At 36.0% G+C, this 21,768-nt stretch overlaps 1 protein-coding gene across 1 annotated transcript in view; it reads left to right on the top strand.

Moving 5' to 3' along the window:
• Positions 1-21,359, top strand: part of si:ch211-250c4.3 (uncharacterized protein LOC100535981 homolog) — a 38,817-nt gene extending 17,458 nt beyond the window's left edge. The window contains exons 3-8 of the mRNA XM_052150406.1: positions 3,813-3,977; positions 11,562-11,730; positions 13,389-13,516; positions 16,337-16,470; positions 18,881-18,984; positions 19,835-21,359. Coding sequence (XP_052006366.1) covers positions 3,813-3,977; positions 11,562-11,730; positions 13,389-13,516; positions 16,337-16,470; positions 18,881-18,974 — 690 coding nt within the window. The 3' untranslated portion in view covers positions 18,975-18,984; positions 19,835-21,359. The remainder of the gene's footprint in view (positions 1-3,812; positions 3,978-11,561; positions 11,731-13,388; positions 13,517-16,336; positions 16,471-18,880; positions 18,985-19,834) is intronic.
• Positions 21,360-21,768: the final 409 nt, after the last annotated feature.

The following is a 21,768-nucleotide window of genomic DNA, read 5'->3' as shown; positions in this document are numbered from 1 at the left end:
AATTATTATTACAGGGGTCATATTATAAGTAAATTGTTTAATAAATCAAGGCTTTGCAAAGAGGCTGTTATTACATGATGGGATAGTTAAAAACGATATTTAACAGCAAAAACCGGCCAGTTTTAGTGTAAGGATTAGAGAGGGTGGAAAACGGTAATAAAAAATAAATTATGAAGGCTTTTGGAACAATCAAAACTTTGCTAACAATATAAGTGGACCTGAGGGGAAAATAAAATATTAATAAAATGATGACAGGAGCCCTTTAAAGCAATAATGGTATTTTAGTGTACAAGAGAAGCATGAGAAAAGTTCATTGTCAAGGGAGTAAAAGCTTGATCTGCTGAGGATCTCACATTCCGTCAAAGGAAGTGAGTGATGTCAGCTTTTAGTATTTCAGCTTTCTGGCAGGTCCTCTATTGTTTAGCTCCCGTGTTTCCATTAATGCTGGGCTTTGGGACTAGATTGGATGTAAGTGGCACGGAAAAGCTTTTTGAGAGGAAAAGCCCAAGACCTGAACTCACATCCTGCTTTTGTTGGGACACTTTTTGGAATGTTAGTGATTCTATAAATATTTGTTCAAAACTTCCTTTGAATTTGGAAAAACGCGAGCATCTGCAGCTGTAAAGATAGAAAAATTAAATAAAATAAAATAATATAAAATAAACAAGACATAGCACCCTTCACTAAAAAATTACGTTAAGATTTATGCATTTGAATTTCATAACAAAATTAAATTGATTAATCTTTAACAAAATAAAAGAACAAAATATATATAAAATGTTTTTTCATTTAATTTGGTTAAACATTACCCAATTCAGTTTGATCTAATTTTGTTATAAAATTGAAATACATAATTAAAAATAGGCTAAATTATTTGTTGTAGTGTTTTTCAAATCAATAATTCACAACTCTAAACTACGTCGCTGCAGTTTCAAGAGCAAAATATATATTTAGACTCATTTATTTGAGCTGTACATTTGCAAGATAAAAAAGTATGTTTTTCTGTAGCATATGACTTGAATGCCTGGTACAGAGAAAATTATGTAACTGTTTTGGTGGAAAAAATGTGAATGATGTTTAACTCTAGAAGATATCAGATCTCCTGGAATCTGTGAGATTGTTTAAAGAAGGAGCAGTGAACTGGTGGGCAAACTGTATTTTGCAATCATTATAAATGTGTTTAAACATCTCATTTGATTGAAGCTGTAAAAATCCCATTTGGAATTCCTCTGTGTTCGCTCTAGTGTTAAATAATGGGTGGAGCTCATCTTGGACACTGGTGATTTGCATCATTGGTTTGAGTCAACATCTTTGTTCTTATGGTCCACCTGAACGCATACAGTCATGCTTGTGGAATGATCTTTATCAGTTACTGTAGGAACCTTTGCTTTACTGTGTATTCATTAGCACTTAAAATGAGCCATTGGCTTTCAAACAGTTGAATGCAGTAGGGTTTGATTACTTGTAAAACAAAAGTTGTTTAACCCCCATGGTGAACTTAAACATCTTTTGTTATCCCCTTATTTACGGCCTACCTATTGTTCAGAGAGGGGTGGAGTGTCCTTCCCCAGGAGTACAGTCCTATTGCCCAACGTGAATATGTTTACAGCATTTAAAGACCTCACTTTTGTTCTCTATTATTACATTTAGCTTTTTATGCATTTTGCAGACGCTCCTTTTTCAAAGTGATTTCTGAACATGCCACACAACTTCTTGTTCAGTCACTTGACATAACTTGACTGGATTACTGTAACATAATGATTGAGAGCTCTGAATGAAAGCTACGTTCCCACCAGAAGCCTGCAGTCGGCTAATGAGCGGCACCTTGTTGTACCAACACAAAGAGGCACCAAAGCACTTTACCAGACTTGTATAGAATGATATTCCCAATTCCCAAGCAGACTCACACTCTGTCTTCAAAAAATTGCTAAAAATACGTATTTTCCATGAGCACTTAACCGTGCACTCATGATAGATATATATATATATATTATATATATTATATATGTATATTATATATACATATATATATATATTCTTGTTGCACTCTAATCTGTCTTGGACACTACTATTCTGATGCTAGTGAAACTTAGTAATGCAGCATTTTTCATACTGATGTCTCCTTAAGATAAATCACTTATGATGAATTATTCCTCACTTTGTAAGTTGCTTTGGATAACAGCATCCGCCAAATGAATAAATGTAAATGTAAATTTACGCTTCATTCAAGCTATTATCAGTATTTGTTTCCCCTGTAGTGATGGCTCTTATGCTTTTTTGCAAAAATGAATGGATACAAGTAAATTCTTACTTGGGTTCCAAATGTTTCTAAGATAATATTGTTTTTGTGGTCAATATTGTGTTAACAGTGAGTATTTATGTCAGTTTTGTTGTGAATAGGCCAGTTGTCTGCAATTTCTCTCGCTTTTTCGCATCGCATTTGGTGCGAAAGGGCCTTTCCGCTATTTTATTTATACAGCTTCTTTGCAGTGTATTGACCATCTATATTGACTACGTTTACATGCACTTAAGAAAACGGTATATTCCAGGGTTTTTGCAGAAAGCGACTTTCTGAAACATCATGTGCACGATAATGCCGATTTCTTTACACCTTTTAAGGGATTAAGAGAAAGCTGTTTAACACACCTAGGTTTCTCCTGGAGAACATGGCTTATCTGGCCATGTAAACACATAATCGGCATTCTTACAGGTTTTTGAGGAGTGCATGAACAAACATCATAGGAAGGATCCCAACAACAAGTCAACACAGTGGAAAGAATTCAACATTTCTGGGAGTAGCCTACAGTGGGAAAAGCACAAACACTATGTTTATACACACCGATGTAAAATATCGACTGTCCTTCACGTTCCTGTGATGTGCTGAAGTACATTGGGGGAATCCCAGAGTTTGATGTAAGAGGAAATCCCACTATTGAAGAGCCATTCCACTGCTGGTTGCGATGGAAAGTTAAGGAAAAAAAATTTGGGCCGATCAGTGGCAGACTGGCCATTGGGAGAACCGGCACTAAGCTGAAATGAACCAACCGCGTTATGCAGAACGGGCCACAAAACTGCGCCGCGATATGCCGAAAGCGGCAGTGATATGCAGACAAGGACAGCCAGTTTCAATGTAAAATCCCAGGCCGATTTCTCTTCCCAGTCCACTCCTGTCCAAAATAGTTCCAAATTACCAACCGTGTTTTTCCACTTTTGTTCTTTACGAGAGTCAGGTGATGTTTCTTCAGCATTAATTTCCATGTTCCACTGTGAACAGTGGTGAAACATAAAGCAAGAATCTGGGGATTGGACCGTTCAAATGTAATATTGGTTGTCATTACTGTTACATGTTAATAAGATGATATAGACTAATTTAAGTGCGTTTGAGTCACAATTACCATTTAAGTACTCAACGGGCATGTCTGAGTTTGGTTAGTATACTCAACCGCTTAAAAAAACACTTGTTAAAAGAACTCTTTAACACCACAAGGGTAGAATGGAATGCTGTATTCATCAGTTGTTCTTTTTACGATGAGCTGTAATCATAATACTAGTTCAGCCCTAACTGGTTTCCTAGGAATGAAACCCATGACCTTGCACCATGTTCTGCTAGGTGAGCTACAGGAGAATCATCAGATAAAATCAGATAACAAAGATAGTCTAACAGTTGCTGAGAACATCAGTGCATGCTCTATTATCGACTCATGTTCTGGACAGTTCAAAAACCAGGCATGCAGTACTATTCTTCATTTACTAAGATACTATGGTTTACTGTGCCCATTATGATTTTGTCTCTGCTGTGTCTTGACAACAAGGTGAGCCATGCCAAACAGTCTAATCCACTGGGCTCTGGACTGGGCTACCTGGAGCACATCTGCCAGCTCATAGAGAAGATTGGGCAGTTACAAGAACACAACCTCCGACTACAGAAACAGATCTGTGGCCGACAGAAGGAAGACAGAGTGATCAAGACTAAAGAGGTACTGTATGATCAACCAACTACCTTAACTACACCACAGAAAATGTATCTTTATGCAGTCTTAAAAAGAAAGATTCTAATAAAATCAAAAAGCGTTTTACAGCCTGATATCATAGGAGAATTGAAGTTCCACAAAGAGCATTTTATTCTCTAGTTCTTTTGAAAAGCTTTTACTGATGCTTTAAAGAACCAAAAAAACTGACGCAATGATCTGTAGAACCTATAATGAAACATCAATATTTTTTATTTTATTATAATATTGTTATTGTTTTAAAAATAATTTAAACTTAGAACTTAAGAATCCTATACAACAAAAAATGGTTCTCCTACAAGCCAATGAAGAACCTTTTTTCTCAGTCTTACCTGAATAACATGCTTGAACCCCCATCAAAAAAGCATTGATCTAGCTTCCTCTATCTGAATAATATAGGTAAAAATCTAAGAGCATTGCTGTAGATCTGGGCCAGAGAGATGACAGGTCTTGTAACTTTGATTTTTGTTGTGGGTTAAACCCCATTTGGATGCCTTGGGCAAAGGATTGTTGACCTATTCTGTTTCAGTGAAAACCCAGCTGTTTTGGGGGGTTTTCGGGTAGTTAGTCGCAATGGATAAAAGCATATTATATAAATAGGGCAGCTGGGTTCATTCCTCTTTGACCCATACACAGATGGGGTACACATTTCAAAGGACCTGGTGTCACCTCACATGGTTTTCATTTGTTTTTATTTGTGTCATGTTAAAATTACAGAGGACAAAAGTATTTTCCTGTGTCTTTGACAGGTCATTTGGAGAAGCTCTTTCAGGCATAAAATATTTTTTGCTTGATAAAAGACATGTTTAAAAAGCAGACAAGCTAATATATATATATATATATATATATATATATATATATATATATATATATATATATATATATATATATAATATCGCTACATAATAATGCAGTTATTTAATACAATATGACAAAATATAGAGGAATTAGGGTAAATTGCTCACATTCAACAGAGTACACAATGTGTAATCCATAAAAATCTGACCTCAGTGCTGCGTTTTTGTTTTCAAGAACACCTGACCTTGAATGTTATCGTCCTGAAGCCAAGGAAAAAAACATCCACACTTTTTACAATATTTTGTAAAGTAACAAGTTTTTCTAACACATCAGCCATTGTTTTCCACTTGAGATTCATATACCTCTGTTGAATTAGTACATAACTCCAAAATGTTGAGCCCAGAAATTGAGCTTGTCAAGTAAGAATGTTGGCATCAGGTTAGGGGCAAGCTATAGAAATTGGATAAAACATACATTTTATCAAAGAGCAAATCTTATTGAAAATGGCCCAGAATTATTCATGACACATTTATTTAATAATATAAGCAAATATTCCAAAGCCTTGTCTTCTTAGTTGGTTGTGGGTGTGGCATCCATTGAAGCTCTGCTATATATTACTAAAAATCACTGTATACTTTCAAAGTTGTGGCAGGACTTAATGTCCCTTTATCTATTTCATGACTGAGAGGATAGAAGTGCAACAGAACAACTTCATATTAAATGCATACACTCATTGAGCACTTTATTAGGAACACTATGGTCCTCGTGGTCTTCTGCTGTTGTAGGCCGTCTGCCTCAAGGTTCGACGTGTTTTGCATTCTGAGATACTATTCTGTTCACTACAGTTGTACAGAGTGGTTATCTGAGTTACTGTAGCCTTTCTGTCAGCTCAAACCAGTCTGGCAATTTTCTGTTGACCTGTCTCATCAAAAAGGCATTTCCATCCACAGAACTTCCACTCACTGGATGTTTTTTGTTTTTGGCACCATTCTGAGTAAATTCTAGACTGTTGTGTGTGAAAATCCCAGGAGATCAGCAGTTACAGAAATACTCTGTTTGGCACCATCAATCATGCCACAGTCAAAATCACTGAGATCACATTTTCCCCCATTCTGATTGTTGATGTGAAAATTAACTGAAGCTCCTGACCCATAAATGCAATATTTTATGCATTGCACTGCTGCCACATGATTGGCTGATTAGGTAATCACATGAATTAGTAGGTGTACATGTGTACCTAGCATTCAGTGAGTGTGTATACAGTATATAAGTGAAATTCAAATGCATTTAATGGACCCTCTACTTTCCCATCCTTCACCCCGGCCTCCTCTTACTGACTAAAGGCCTGTGACAGTATATTGTGTAGCTGTCTTCCTGACCTCTTGACTCAATGCCTCTGAATGAGAACAGTTTTGTTCATGGTTTTTCAGAGAGTCAGCTCTAAACTGGCTCTGTCAGTTTGGGCTTCGGGGCCGGAAAAGACTTACACGTCACAATGAGTGAGCTCAGTGGGGGCTTGCACTTCAAAGTCATCAAAGAAAGCCAGAGAGAAATAGAGGCTAGAGAAAGGGAAAACATAAAAAAAACCCCACAAGAACATAAGTTATTTTACGAAAACCAAGTGTGTGTTTCAAGTAAATGTTTTGCATCAGTCCAGAACCAGATCCATGTTAAAAAAAGATAAAAATGATGCTCGGTTTGTTCTTGATTCTTCAACATGTGGACAGAGCTCCATACTAAAATACTCTAACACTGTTTCCTGCTAAATATACAGCACCTCTGCAAAGGAAATTATGTTTGAGCTGAGTTGTGAGCTTGCAGTCTAACATAAAAATCTATATTTTTTTTTTACAAAGACAACATATGTGCAAGAGACAACGCTATTCACTATAAATATTCAGATTACATTGTCCTCACTGGTTGCACGCAAAAACAAACATACCAGTCCGATTTGCGAACAAATGACTCAAATAACCCCAGTCTTTCAGTGTAATCTTATGAGTACTTGTATGTATTCTTACATAAAGTGTGGTTCTAGCCATGCTATTGTTGGTATTTCTAGGACGGAAATACCACCAATCATGCCACAGTCCAAATCACTAATTATTTTATTTTTCCCCATTCTGATGGTTGATGTGAAAATTATCTGAAGCTCCTGACCTGTATCTGCCTGATTTTATGCACTGCTGCCACATGATTGTCTGATGAGATAACCTCATGGATGATTGTTGGTGCCAGATGGGCTGGTTTGAGTATTTCTGTAACAGCTGATCTCCTGGGATTTTCACACACAACAGTATCTAGAATTTACTCAGATTCGTGCCATAAACTAAAAAACATCCAGTGAGTGGAAGTTCTGTGGATGGAAACCCTTGTTGATGAGAGAGCTCAACAGAGAATGGCTAAACTGGTTCAAACTGACAAAGTCTACAGTAACTCAGATACCCACTCTGTACAATTGTGGTGAGAAAAATATAATCTCAGCATGCTATTCTGAGATGCGGGTTGTTGCAGATTTGATGGCATGAGGGGGACCTACACAATATTAAGCAGGTGGTTTTAATGTAGTGGCTGATCAGTGTATACACTCACTGAGCACTTTATTAGGTGCACACGTACACCTACTTATTTATGCGATTATCTAATTAGCCAATCATGTGGTAGCAGTGCAGTGCATACAATCATGCAGATACGGTCAGGAGCTTCAGTTAATGTTCACATCAACCATCAGCATGGGAGAAAAAATGGATCTTAATAATTTGGACCGTGGCATGATTGCTGGTGCCAGACGGCCTGGTTTGAGTATTTCTATAACTGCTAATCTCCTGGAATTTTCACAACAGTCTCTAGAATTTACTCAAAATGGTGCAAAAACAAAAAACATCCAGTGAGCGGCAGTTCTGTGGATGGAAATGTCTTGTTGATGAGAGAGGTCAACGGAGAATGGCCAGACTGATTCAAACTGACAGAAAGGCTACAGTAACTCAGATAACCACTCTGTACAATTGTAATGGGGATGAAACCCCATGAAGTGGGGTTGTGGAATTCCCTACCTACAAACATTCAAAGCCTCAATAGCTTCTTAATTTTTAAAAATAAGCTTAAGTACTGGCTACTATCACAACAGATCTGCAACCACTAATGACTGTGTTGTACATTATCTGTTTTATATTCTGGTTTTAAATTTTATATTCTGTACATTTATGTATTGTGATGGTTTATGTGGGGTATATGTAATGTATGTTATTTTATTTGTTTACCTGCCCAGGGACAGCAGATGTAAACTAGCTATTAGCTAATTCTGGTGCAATTACTTTTAATTGTGCATTGTCCCTGTAAAAATAAACAATAAATGAAAATGAAATGAACTGAACTGAATGAAATGAAATGAGCAGAATAGCATCTATTCAGATACCAAATATTAGCAAACTTTTAATGTAAAAAACATGCTAACTCTACACAAGGCTATGCCTTCAGAGCACTTGGACGCGGCATATTGTTGTTTGGAATAATTTTGTACTGCTTTTTGTAATAAATTAGTGTGATTGTTAAATTACAATACAATTTCCTTCCAGACCTTGCTGTCAATTTGACTGTTTTTGAACAAAGAGAAAAAAGACTCACATGTACAGTCTGTGGACCACACAGCTTGGACTCCCATAGATTCTGTCAGAGACTTTGTTAGTGTCTTTGGAGAAAAGGCAACAGGCAGCAACATGCTGTTACACACATCAAAAGGCAGGGGAACTCCGCTTAAACATGCCCCAGTCTCCACTATAATGGACCAAGCTGTCTGCCAGTGTCCTCCCAGACTTTTTTACCCTCCTGCCCTTAAACCCTCATAAAAAGCATTCAGGGCTCACACAATATGCAATTACTACCAATGTCTCTCTTGTTAGTCCTACACCTTGATCTCTTTAGATGTTATCAGCCATGACCAATCAGGTGAACAGATAACCTCCATCACAGTGCAGCAGGTTTAAACATTTGCTGTTTTGATTTATGGGACATTTAATGGGAATGCTTTCATCTGTAGTCCATGTTCCTCTTTCATCTGTAATCCACAGTCCTCTATATAGCTATTCATGCATCTCTTATGTATGACAGACTAAAAATAACCTCTCTAAAGTGTCACGATATTAGCTTAGCAACATTCTAATGCCAAGCTAAAACTAATTGTCAAGAGTCAAGTCTCTTGTGCACATTGCATGAGGAGTGCTATTTGTATGATGAACTATGTAGAGCATTTCATGTAATTTATGAGATTTCGTTTCAATTGGGATATTGACTATGTAGGCAGTAGACAGCAGGGCAGTTCATTATGTTTAGGGACAGAGCCCATTCTTATTCCCCTTTCCATTCAAAAATTCCCCTTTCCTTTTCAAATTAGAAATCTTAAAGGTCCACACATACCTGCTGAGGAATCAGTGACACCATGGTCAAATCAATGGAAGGTAGTAAAGCTGAAGAATAATCTCCTTGCTTTCAGGGCAACAACAATTTATCAAACCCTCAGAAAAAGGCATAAACCATGGCATCATCACCTCATCAATCAACCAGTGTTTACCATGCAAATACAAATGTAATGCAACCAAGAGGATAATCTCATGACAAACCATTGGATAAACATATTAAGGAAACACCTTATCACTCTTACTGGCATTCCGACTGTAAGACACTTTGCACCATAAATTTCAGTGGCTAAATGTTCCTTGTATATGAAACTAGGTCTTATCTTTCACAGTTTGTTCCCTACAAATATTTAAAAAGCAAATGCAAGGCTCTCAAGCGTTTGTAAGAAGCACTACCCTGAAAACTATGTGATATTTACAGCGTACATTTGGTTGGCAGGCAAATATGAGCAACAAAAGGAATAATTGGTGGAAACGACTCTAGCAGATTTCAGAGTGAGATGTTGAGGTGTTCCAAGTGATTATGTGAAATACACAAGTAAAATGCCTAAAATAGTGACATAGATATAGACTTTTCCTATTGGAAAAGCAAGTCATGGCCACTTTAATTTGGCTTCATGATTTTGACTGTTTGGAGAGAAGTGTTCCCTATCGAAATTTGTTTTTATAAATGATATCTCATTAATGTTAAAGGAATATTCCGGATTCACTTTAAGTTAAGCTCTATCAACAGAATTGGTGGCATAATAATGATAACCACAAAATGTTATTTTTGACTCGCCCCTCTTTTTCTTTCAAAAAAGCAAAAAATCTGGGTTCCAGTGAGGTATTTACAATGGAAGTGAATGGGGCCAATCTGTAAACACTAAAATGCTAGCTGTTTAAAAAGTATAGCATACTAACCTTTTCAAGCAATATCCAATTTTTGAAATTCTGAGCCATGATGATATAATGACGTAAATCCTATACATTTTTATAGGACAACTTTACATCTTAAATAATACCCAAGTTTAAACAGAAGAATTCATGTAAGTGCTTTTATAAAATTATAAACTTCCCATTACTGCCTTTTTAAAAGATTTTATTTATTTATTTATTTTTTTACAAATATAAAGGTCGTAAAAATAATTTTTGTGGTAATCAACATTATGCCACAAATGCTGTCGATTGGGTTTAACTTGTATTGAAACCGGAATATTCCTTTAATGAAAAATGAAATTAAATGTAGAGCAAATGAAACATTTTGCGTAAGTCTCCTGCTTCACATATTGTGTTTTTTTTTGGGCAGAAAAAGGTGCGTCTCCTCTAGAGTTTCATAGGAGATCTCCGCAATGTCTCAGATTTGTCAAAATATCAAAGTCTGCAATCAGCAATCATAGATCTCAATATGAACTCAAATCAGATTGACCAAACTATCTTTCTCTTTTGAATTTTTGTAGAAACACATGGGACAAAGTGGATAACATAGTTGATAACATAACTGACACCTCTTTGAATCTTTTCTGTCATATAAGTCCAATAAGATCAACTAAAGTGGGATTTGGAATGAACACTAATTGTATAGATTTCTTATTCACATAAATAATCTGACATTTGTGAAGTTGCAGGGCTACTCAAAATATTTGGGTAACACTTTTCAATAAGGTTCCATTTGTTAACATGACATGAACTAACAATCAATGAACAATACTTATACTTTTAAATAATTTATTATTCTTGGTTAATGTTAATTTAGACATATAGTTATAACAGTTTGAAATCAAAACTTGTTTATGCTAAGATTTGTTAATGCATTATATAGTAAAATGAACTAACAATAAACAATTGTGTTTTTAATTACTAACAATACTGTAACATTTTTTGTTCATTGGTAGTTCATAAGACCTAATGCATTAACTAATGTTAACAAATGGAATCTTATTGTAAAGTGTTACAAATCATTGAGATGGACTGTGAAATAAATATCTATAACTCTTAAAAAAATGGTTGCTTTCCTTTTTTCAGTCAGTGCATGTTTGATGGCTTCCTTGACCCATTGGCATGAACATCAACAAGTTAGATTAACTTAACAAATTAAATAACTTAGATTTCATAAAGTATACTCTTTTAAGAGTGCTTCTATCCCAAAGTGGCCACATTTCACTTTTATTTTTGGGCACTTCACACCTATATAAACATAAAGCCTTTAATACCCCTGTGTATTCTTACAATGTATATATGCATTAATTCATAAAATAGATATCAAGAGAGGGAATGATTTATAGTGACTAGGTAAGTAAATCACATTCCCCCCATTTTATGAGACAATTTCTCAAATCTCATCTCAATTCTGTCTCTGTTTCAGGACTTTTTCCTGCAGCACTGTAGCTGTGGAGCAGCCAGTCTGGCCTTCAAGGAACTGAGGAGACACTTTCGCAGTGACCACTACAGCATGACGGTATCAAGCGGCACGCTGTCCGACCTCACCACGATCCCTGAGGTCACACGAATCCCCCTCAGTGCAGCCATAACAGGTTAGTGTGCAAACACACCTGGAGTGTACAGTAAAATAAACTGTGTTTACACTGCCTGGAGCTCCCATTTAAAAAAAGGCTTTTATCAGGCTTATCTATGTCTAATAGTCATTTGATATCGGAATGGAATTACAGTATATAATAACATATTTAAACTAGAAAAGGAATGCTTGTCAAGACAAACTGAAACCTTAAAGTAAAATTTTAAGGATATATGGGCTTTAAAGTCAGACAGACAGGCAGAGAGACAGAAAGACAGGCAGACAGACAGAGAGATAGATCCAGCTGTTTTTATATTAAAGGAATAATCCGGGTTCAATACAAGTTAAGCTCAATCAACAGCGTATGTGGCATAATATTGATTATCACAAAAATTATTTCCATTCATCCCTCCTTTTCTTTAACAAAAGCTCAAATCTGGGCTCCAATGAGGCACTTACAATGAAAGTGAATGGGGCCAATCAAAAGTATAGCCACAAGACATAAACAATATGCATGTTAACTTGATTTTAGTGTGATAAAATCGCTTACAAACCTTTTCTATATAAAGTTATATCCAATTTTACAACTTCGTTGCCATGATGATGTGATGCCAACAAACCCTAATACAGCTCTAAAAATAATGATTTATAACACCTTAGAGTTTTAACAAAATAATTAATGTAAGCTTCACATTTTTGCCTTTAAACCATCCCCAAAATTTGCCCCATTCACTTCCATTGTAAGTGCCTCACTGTAACCCAGATTTTAGCTTTTTTTTTTTTTTTTAAATAAAAGAAGGGGGGAGTCTAAATGAACTTTTGTGGTGATCAATATTATGCCACAAACGCTGCTGATTGAGCTTAACTTGTATTGAACCTGGAATATTCGTTTAATGGCTATAACTTGCAGATGTTGGACAGTATCTGCGGGACCAGTGAACAACTCAATAGGGAGACTATAAGTAAAAGATTATGTCTCTAAACCTAAATCAAGTTAATGAATGAGTCAAATAATTCTAGCGTTGCTCACATTTTACCCCAAGGAGATGACAAATTGCTGTGAGACCTCACATTAACCTCATGAGCGTGTCATGTGAACACCCTTGCTGTCCACGCAGCACCAAAATAATATTTATCCTTGTTTGTTTTGCCTCTATCTCATGTTTCGTCAGGTGGGCGGGTGACAAAACATTAGTCTGTGGGGAAATGGGAAATTAATACTTGAGCGATAGGTGGAATTTCTGGTATTCCACCCAGAGAGGAGAAACATATCTCATGGATTCTGGAATTCTTGGTTGGCAGGAAACCAGAGTTAATGTACTTCAGTGCATCTGGAGTTTAGGTTGAAGTCCCGGGATCACAGATTCAAATCAAAATGTCATAATAGCTTTGTCCACTAGTACACACTGCTGAGAGAAACCCCGTTCCAAAGAGCGAGAGGAAACAGATGATCTAACCTCAAAAACTCCACGTTTACTCTGCACCGCTCAAATATTGTAGTCTGGAATGTCGCAAACACAAGAAAGCAGAGCGATATAAAAAGCAGAACGTCCCAGTGCTGTTATGCAGAACATCAGCACTATTGGAACATCACTTGTCCAATCTCATTAGAGAACCAGAATAAAATGTTGTATAAATGTCAGCATGTGTTCGTGATTGCAACTTTTTTTTGGACAGATGGTGAGGTGGGCTGCCAATCAGCTCTTCCTCTTTGGAGGCGAGGTCTGAACAGGAGGAGCTACACAGAAGGAGATGCCAAGTACCTGAGTGACAGCGCTGAGGTCCTCTCTGCTCCTCACAGACGAGTGAGTCAGTCCAACATTAACACCCTTGAACACTCTGACTCACTCTGACAGTCACACATCATTCAACTATCAGGGGAGATGGAATTATAGCTATTGTTTGGTCAAGCCTCACTATCTTACACATCCGTTTCCTCATACAGTTAATATTTTTTCAAGAACAAATAGGAATTGTTGGGTACGTAGACCTTAAAATAAGGCTGTGAGGGAAAGAGGTATAGTCTGCTCAATATGTTGTACTGTTGTTTACTTTGTGTTGATTGTTCAGCCAGCGAAACATTGTAAATGTATCTTAAAGGTGCAATTTTTTCCTCATTAAAAAAATTGAACTCCTATAGACATGAGTTGTAATTTTGAAACACACTCACATGAGATGAGGACTAGTCATATCATTAACCTTATAAAAGCTGTTTTATTCTACATGATGAGGGTCCGCACATGGGGGCTGCCATGTTGGAATCACATGATCAGCTGCATACTACTCGCTTAATCTCAGTTACCATACTGTTATTGGACACTTTTACTCATGGATTAAAATAATCATGACAGACTGTGAATAACTAATTTTTACAATGGCATCGGAAACTGAAAACTATTGATTTGAAATGATGCTGCATCCAAACCGCTAGATGTCAGTGTATATCCAAGATGGTGCAAGACAAAAGTTACTGAGTGCACCTTTAAAAAATATCCAGTGGAAAACATGGTTTATGGAAAATAGTTTACCCAAAAATAAAAATAATGGTTTCCAAAAATGTATACAATTAATCATGTCCCTGGAATGTAACAAAGAAAATATTCCCACTATCGGAGCAATTTAACTTTGAAAAACCACCTGTTATCAGCAGGGGGCAGTAATCGAATCTCCAGCTGTATAGGCAACTCACAGCGGTACAGAGAACAAACCAAAGTCAGGCATGCTTGACACTAGCGACAGCACAAGATTGACACATTCAGTTGCCAGATGGATCACTGTGGACTATAGGGCATTGATAGGCTTATATTTAAAAATATGGAAATAAACAATATATTTCCTTCTAAATTAGAGCTGTCAGAATTACCGTATTAACAAATGTAATTAATTAAAAAAAAGTTTAACATGTTAATTTTTCTTAATCGCGATTAACAAATTTACAAATAATATGTCATAAACACTTGTGTGAAGGGCGGAACCTTTTAAATGTGTCCACCTGAAGCATTACACTGACACACACACCACAGTGAGACAGCCCTTCTACCAAAATGAGACTACAAGCTTAGCATAAAATAGCATAACATGACGGTTCCATTGACATTCTGTGGGTGGTACTGTAGTAATACTTTACTATGATAGAGCCGTGGAGCCGTTGTTATCTAAGTAAATTAAAGAATCTCTGACAGCATTTCCCTGTCAGTGATAAAATTATGGAGAAAGGAGCGCTTAGTGCTATTTCATGTACAGAACAAGCCCAGATGGGACTTGTAAGGTGCATTTTAATTACTACAGAAGCAAGTCAAGACTTAACTATCACCAAAACACAGAATGAGACATTTTTGTCTGGAAGCACTTTTCATGGTGCTGGCGTTGATGCTCTGACTTGAATCATGAATGCAGCTTCATGATTGCTGTAACAAAGCAGATAGTCACAGTCTACCAGCAGATTAATATTGTGGAGGATGAGAGTTTAAGAGATTTAATGCCCATTGCAATGAATATGCAACCTTTGGTGAAATTCCTTTCAATTAGTCAAACTTCCAGTTTAACTTTGGGATACATTTAATGTTACTTGAATTTGTGCTATTTTAGTGCATTTCTTGTGGAAGGCTTTGTTTGGAAAATGTTAATAAAGCATATTATTTGGGGCCTGGGTAGCTCAGCGAGTAAAGACGCTAACTACCACCCCAGGAGTTCGCGAGTTCGAATCCAGTGCGTGCTGAGTGACTCCAGTCAGACGTGGAGGCAACTGAGATTCATCCTCCACCACCCAGATTGAGGCGAGTCACTACGCCACAACGAGGACTTAGAGTGCATTGGGAATTGGGCATTCCAAATTGGGGAGGAAAAGAAAGAATAAAGCATTTTATTGTCACATTTTTTTTTTTTATAAATGGCAATATATAGTGTCAAATTCCAGCACTTTCAAAATCTGCAATTAATCCTGATTGACTACAAAAAATTATGTGATTAATCGCTATTAAAAATCGCGACTGACAGCACTATTCTAAATCTACATTTTTATTGTATTATCAATTATTTTAACGTATTTCACAATAATGTGATACATTATCTAAATTATTGTATTTATAATATATATTATATTTATAATGATCAAATTATTATTGTTATTTAAAGGGGCTTTCTGAGCAAATATTTTTGTTATTAATTATGATTAATTAATCAGCATATCATGTAATTAATTTGATTAAACATTTTAATCAATTGACAGCCCAATTTACAATATTTTACATGAGGTACCAAACCTGTACATGTATTGCATTATTTTTTATCATAGAACACAATCTCTAAAAGGAGAAAGAAATAAAAAACATAAAAGTAGCCTGCATGATGTGTGCACTACTAAAACAATTCTGAATTCATACAAAAGGTTTGTCTGAGAAACAGACAGAGATTAAATTAATTATTCACTGAATATCTTCCTCTCACATGTCATGTTTTAAAATGTTCAAGAACATTTATGAGATTTCAGCGTTTAGAATGGACTGTATTTCTTTCCCTTGCATCTGTGATTTCATTTGCGTCAATTTAAATATTCCGTCTACCTTGACTAAGGTCCACTGGTGTTATGAAATGCTTTCACATCATGCTTACCATCATATACCTAGGCTTGTCTGCAGTTAAGTGAGAACTATACTTGGGGAAGGGTGAAAGAACTGGTAAAGATGACCAAATTGAGGAACCAGAGCAGACTGGGACTATCATCTGGCTCCCTGAAGAGATCCTGTCCACAGCTCTACCGGTACTTAATCCATCAAGATGTGTTTTCATAATATTTTAGAAGTTTCAGTTCATTAGCACCCCAAATAAAAGCCAGATTTGATCTTCCCCTTAAGGCTGCATGAATGTTGCTTTCTAAATAAACAGATATTTATTATTTCTAAAGTTCAATCCACATATTTTATGGATGATTCATTTTCATATTAAAAAGTAATTTGAAATGAATTTAACTTAAATTAATTTAAGCTAAAGCACTCTTCTCTGTTCGCTTGTTCCCATGGGGCCATAACAGCAGCTTCTGGGAAACTATGTCACAAACACAAGTAGAACTAATGGGCCGGTCTTTTGATGTTATGACTTACTATGTTTCCATGTGATGTAAGATAAGACTCTGTGCGCACTGAATCTGTAAACTGCTTGCTTCCTAATCTTCTCCGTACACTGCCTCCTCTTGAATATCTTGGCACTGGACTCATGTGGTAGTCCGTGACTAGCACCACATTGTATGAATGAGTAGAGAGCATAACACTGATTAGGTATTAGATCTAATTCATATTAGTGTGTATATATATATATATATATATTATGTAAATAAAACTTTTTTTTTTATACATAATAGTAATGTGCAAAAAGTTTTAGGCAGTTGTAAAAAATGTTGTATAGTGGGAATGAAACATTTTTATTTATCAATTAACATTTAAATCAATATTTGGTCACCCAATGCCTTAAAACAGCACCCATTCTCTAGGTACACTTGCACAGTTTTTTAAGGTTGCTCCAAGAATCCTGGATAATTCGCAACAGTTCTTCTACCTATTTAGGCTGTCTCAATTGCTTCTGTCTCTTCATGTAATCCCAGACTGACTTAATGTTCAAAGGGGGGCACTGCATGGGCCATGACATCTGTTGCAGGGCTCCCTGTTCTTCTATTCTAGTCTATTCTATTCTAGATGTTTTTGTGAAACATCTAATGTGACTATATTGACACATCTGATCTGTTTTCCGTACTTTTAAGTGGTTACATAAATCATTAGTGTTATGTTACTTTTATGTTTAAATGTAAGGAATAGTTTACAAATAAATGAAAATTCTGTCATCATTTACTCACCCTCATGATGTTTTAAACCCATATGACCTTCTCTCTTCTGTGGAACACAAAGGGATTGCAGAATCTCTGTGGTGCTCTTTTCCATACAATAAAAGTCAATGGTGCCAAACGTTGTTGAGCTCCAAAAATGACAATAATTCACTATATTTTGGTACATATAACTCATGCACTATATTTCAAGTCTTCTGATGCTATATGATCTGTTCCTCACACAAAGAGGAGTTAGAATGTAGTGCACAAGTAATATGTAGTAACTGTATGTGCTCAATAGTGTCCATCCCTAATTCACCATTCACTTTTATTGTAAGGAAAAGAGCACAACAGAGATTCTTCTAAATGTCTCTTTTCAGGTCCCATGAAAGGAAGAAAGTCATGTAGATTTTGAACAACATGAGTTTGAGTACATGATAATCCAAAAAGTTTTTGTCAACTATCATTTTAAGGGTTTAAATGTCAAGGAATCTAGTGGGAGTAACACAGGTTTCCTTGCCCCTCACCCTATTCTACACGTGAGCTGTCATCCTGCACACACAGGTTGGCACAGACTCAGATGAATATTTACATAGATGCAGTGTCAGGTCAGAGGTATGTTTGTGGGAGTGAGAGAATTCCCTATGTATTTCAATCATTAGTTGACATATGGGAGCTATGCTGAACGTGCTTTCCTTCCAAGAACAGATGTATTCTGAGGGATATATCCGTATAGACCTGTAGTTCATAAGCTGAGTGTAAATGTTGTGCTCTGTGTCTCTGTTTTCTAATATCATAATCAGGGTGTTGAGTATGTGCAATGCCATTTGAAAATTAGGTCAGACATTACTCCATTACTTTAAAGAAAATAAACACTGGTGCTATCTAGAAAAGGTTACGTAACATTTATCATGATATTTAAACACAGCAGTGTCCCAACATTTATCATGATATTTAAACACAGCAGTGTCCCAACATTTATCATGATATTTAAAGTATGCTTGAAATCCACACCCTAATTCCAGCACAAATACACCAAATTCTAGTAAAATTCTGTAAAAGACCCCATGAAATATCTTGACGAGCGCAGTTTTCATTCCTGTGTTGTGGCAGGACATATAGAAGGGCATGTCTTCTTTTTTTTTTTTTAAATGTCAATAGGCTTTAGTGACATCACAGCAATGAACCATGATTTGCTACATTAACACAACTTTATTTGTCAACTTTTAGGTGTACACTAGCATATAGATGGCTTTAAAGCTAGCACACATGGACTTGAAGCCACAAAACTCCCATTTTGATTTCATGAGGTCTTTAGGATGGACCGCTAAAATGTGATTTGTTCTCTTTCCAGACCGGATGTGATGTCAGCAGAGAGGCCCAGGATAAACCGTAACTCCATGATCGCTCTGGGCCATCACAAACTGGACTATCTTTGGCCACAGTAGTATTAACCAGGTAAGCCAATTGCCAGTGAAATATGATGTCACTGTCATTAATGTACTGTAGGTAAAAAGTGTTACATTTAAATAAATGCCTGATATCTGATTGGTAAAGCATAACACCAACAACATCAAGGTCATAGTTGAATTCCCAGGGAATTATGGGGCCAAAATGTACACTGCATCAAGGATGATCCAAAGAATTAAAGGATTGCAGAAATATTATTTTGCCATTTATTTTAAATGTTATGACCAGATTTAACCTCAATTTTATGTGGGCCACAGCAGTGCTGAGATACAGTCATTTATTTTTTGGTGTTGGTACAATCAACTTCACTGCACCGCTACTTTGAAAAATGCCCCTAACATTCGAAAATCCATTTCATAAAGGTCTGTAGGTCATTTTGTGCCAACTCTGTTAAAGATTGTACAAGATGTATAGTACCAATACCGAAAAGAGGTTTGTTTCTAGACGTTCAAACATTATAAGTAGAAGAAAAAGTCACTTTTGAGCTGTTCTAGGTGGTTGGTAAAGGGTTGGTCTGGGAGGTCTCAAAGTTGTTTACAAGACTAATCAGATCTGCACCTATCAGTGTGCCAAATTTCACAACTTTTTACCATACCATTCTATTGGCTGCCATAGACTCCTATGGCAGATGAAGAAAAGTCAGAACTTAAATAAAATTAAAAACAGAACAATACAACCAGTGCTTGGCCCCCAATATTGTCTGTTCCAGGTCATTTGTTGTTTTAGCACTGTTTGGACAGTAGAGCTATATCTTTCCCAGTGTTGTTCCAGTACATCTGATATCATCCACACAGTGAACAGGCAACATGTTAACTCTCAGCTTTTGTTTTCTCATCAGACATTGAGCAGATGGCCATCTGAGCAGTTTTTTCCATAAAGTGAAGGACAAAGTCAGGGTTTTTGGAGTCCGGATTGGGAATAAAAATGCATTAGGAGAAAAAGCTGAGAAAATGAACGGGACTGGATGAGTAATGATGGCATAAAGTTTTTATTGTTTGTACATAATACTTTAAGAGATGTTTATATGTTGATGGAAATGTTAAGTTGACCTCATGATGGAGCTTGCTTGTATGACATTTCTATACATGTCATTTATCATTGTATAAAGCACTAGTTAGAACACTACAACAAAAAAGTATTTTCAGAATGTGATCTCAGACAAAGGGAATTATGGTGTATTCTAATAATAATGTATAGTCTAATGTAAATTACCAGATGTTGAACATTTTGTACAATATTTGCAATAAACTCTAACAAAAGTTGAACATACATACTTTAACTATGATACAGATACTCCTTGGAAAATAATTTGTAACTCTTTGTACCACTATTATAAAAACTGCCTTATGTGTATACACAGATGTAACAAATATGTGTGTAGAATCTATGATGTATGGAACATTTGTATGGATAAGTGGAAGAGTCTTTTGCAGGGCACTCCCATGTCTGAATTCCTACATCTCTACAGTCATATGTCGCTCTAATGATGAGGCTTATGGTAACACATACATGACTTACTGTATGACCATTCTGTACTCTGCTCGCCTGTCTGATGTTATATAATGTCTGTGACCTTTCTCCTCCCTTAATGTTTAGTAATGCCAGTGCAGGAACCTGAAATATTATCTTTAACTATGAATTTACAAATGATTCTACAAGTGCCTGCAAAATATCAGTCCAAAGATATAAACACTGTATCAATTAAACAGTATAAAATACAGGGCAGTGTGCAGTGATATAACCAAACCAAGCTGGCTAAATGGTTTTACTCAACTCTTGTTTAATGCTTTATGCTAGGATAAATATCTAGAGGGTGGATGCAATGCACTCGACTGCTCGCATATGGGTTGCCAGCTTATCCACGGTAAAAAGAACCATCATGAAAAGCAATAAGTTAAGCTCAGAAAGTGAGCAAAGAGGCCTTTATCAGAGTGTAGTGCATTATTGTAGTGCTGTCTTTGTTGCCAGTTGATCGAGTGAGGTACTAAAAGTCTGATGTTTAGTCTGGATAAGGTCTATACATTAAATTATGTTACAAACCACTTGCAATCTTTCAAGTGAAACATAAAACATTGGTTTCTACTTAAAGATAATTAATGTTTGTAACATGATATTGATCTGGCCAGGCACATTTTATGTACGCTTGACATATTGTTTTATACAGTAGTCACTGTTCTGTGTTCTCTTAATCAACAAGTGCTCAGAAAATGAATGAGAGCTGATGTAAAGCAAAACTTTTTGTCTGTCTTGTTAGGGACAGAAGATATAAGATCTGTATATATATCTTTTGTATTGTAGCGTACCAAATGGACAGAATAATTGAATATTCATATTGCTTTGTTATTCAAAGTTATTTTTAATAAATACAATTTTATATTTCTAAATGACTGATGCTTCAATTGGTTTACATGTGTTTAATTATAGTGTGGAGAAATAATGTGAAATTAAAGAGATCTCACATATATCTTAGTCTAGGGGCCAGCAACTAACCCTGAACAAAAATGACCAATTCATTTGAAGTCAAGACACATTTGTCAAAGGACATTAAAGAAATATTCCAGGTTCAATACAAGTTAGGCTCAACCAATCAAAAAATAATTTCAACTCGTCCCTACTTTTCTTTCAAATAAGCAAAAATCGAGGTTACAGTGAGGCACTGTCGATTAAACCAGGAATATTCATTCATAATACAAGGAGGCACACTTCAATGTATGAGAATTAACATTTAGTTTATAGAATATTTATGCTGTGGCTGAACAATCAATTAAGCAA

The sequence above is a fragment of the Xyrauchen texanus genome, chromosome 20 (genome assembly GCF_025860055.1).
Source record: "Xyrauchen texanus isolate HMW12.3.18 chromosome 20, RBS_HiC_50CHRs, whole genome shotgun sequence".
Classification (NCBI taxonomy): Eukaryota; Metazoa; Chordata; class Actinopteri; order Cypriniformes; family Catostomidae; genus Xyrauchen; species Xyrauchen texanus.
This window is presented reverse-complemented; position numbering and strand designations above follow the sequence as displayed.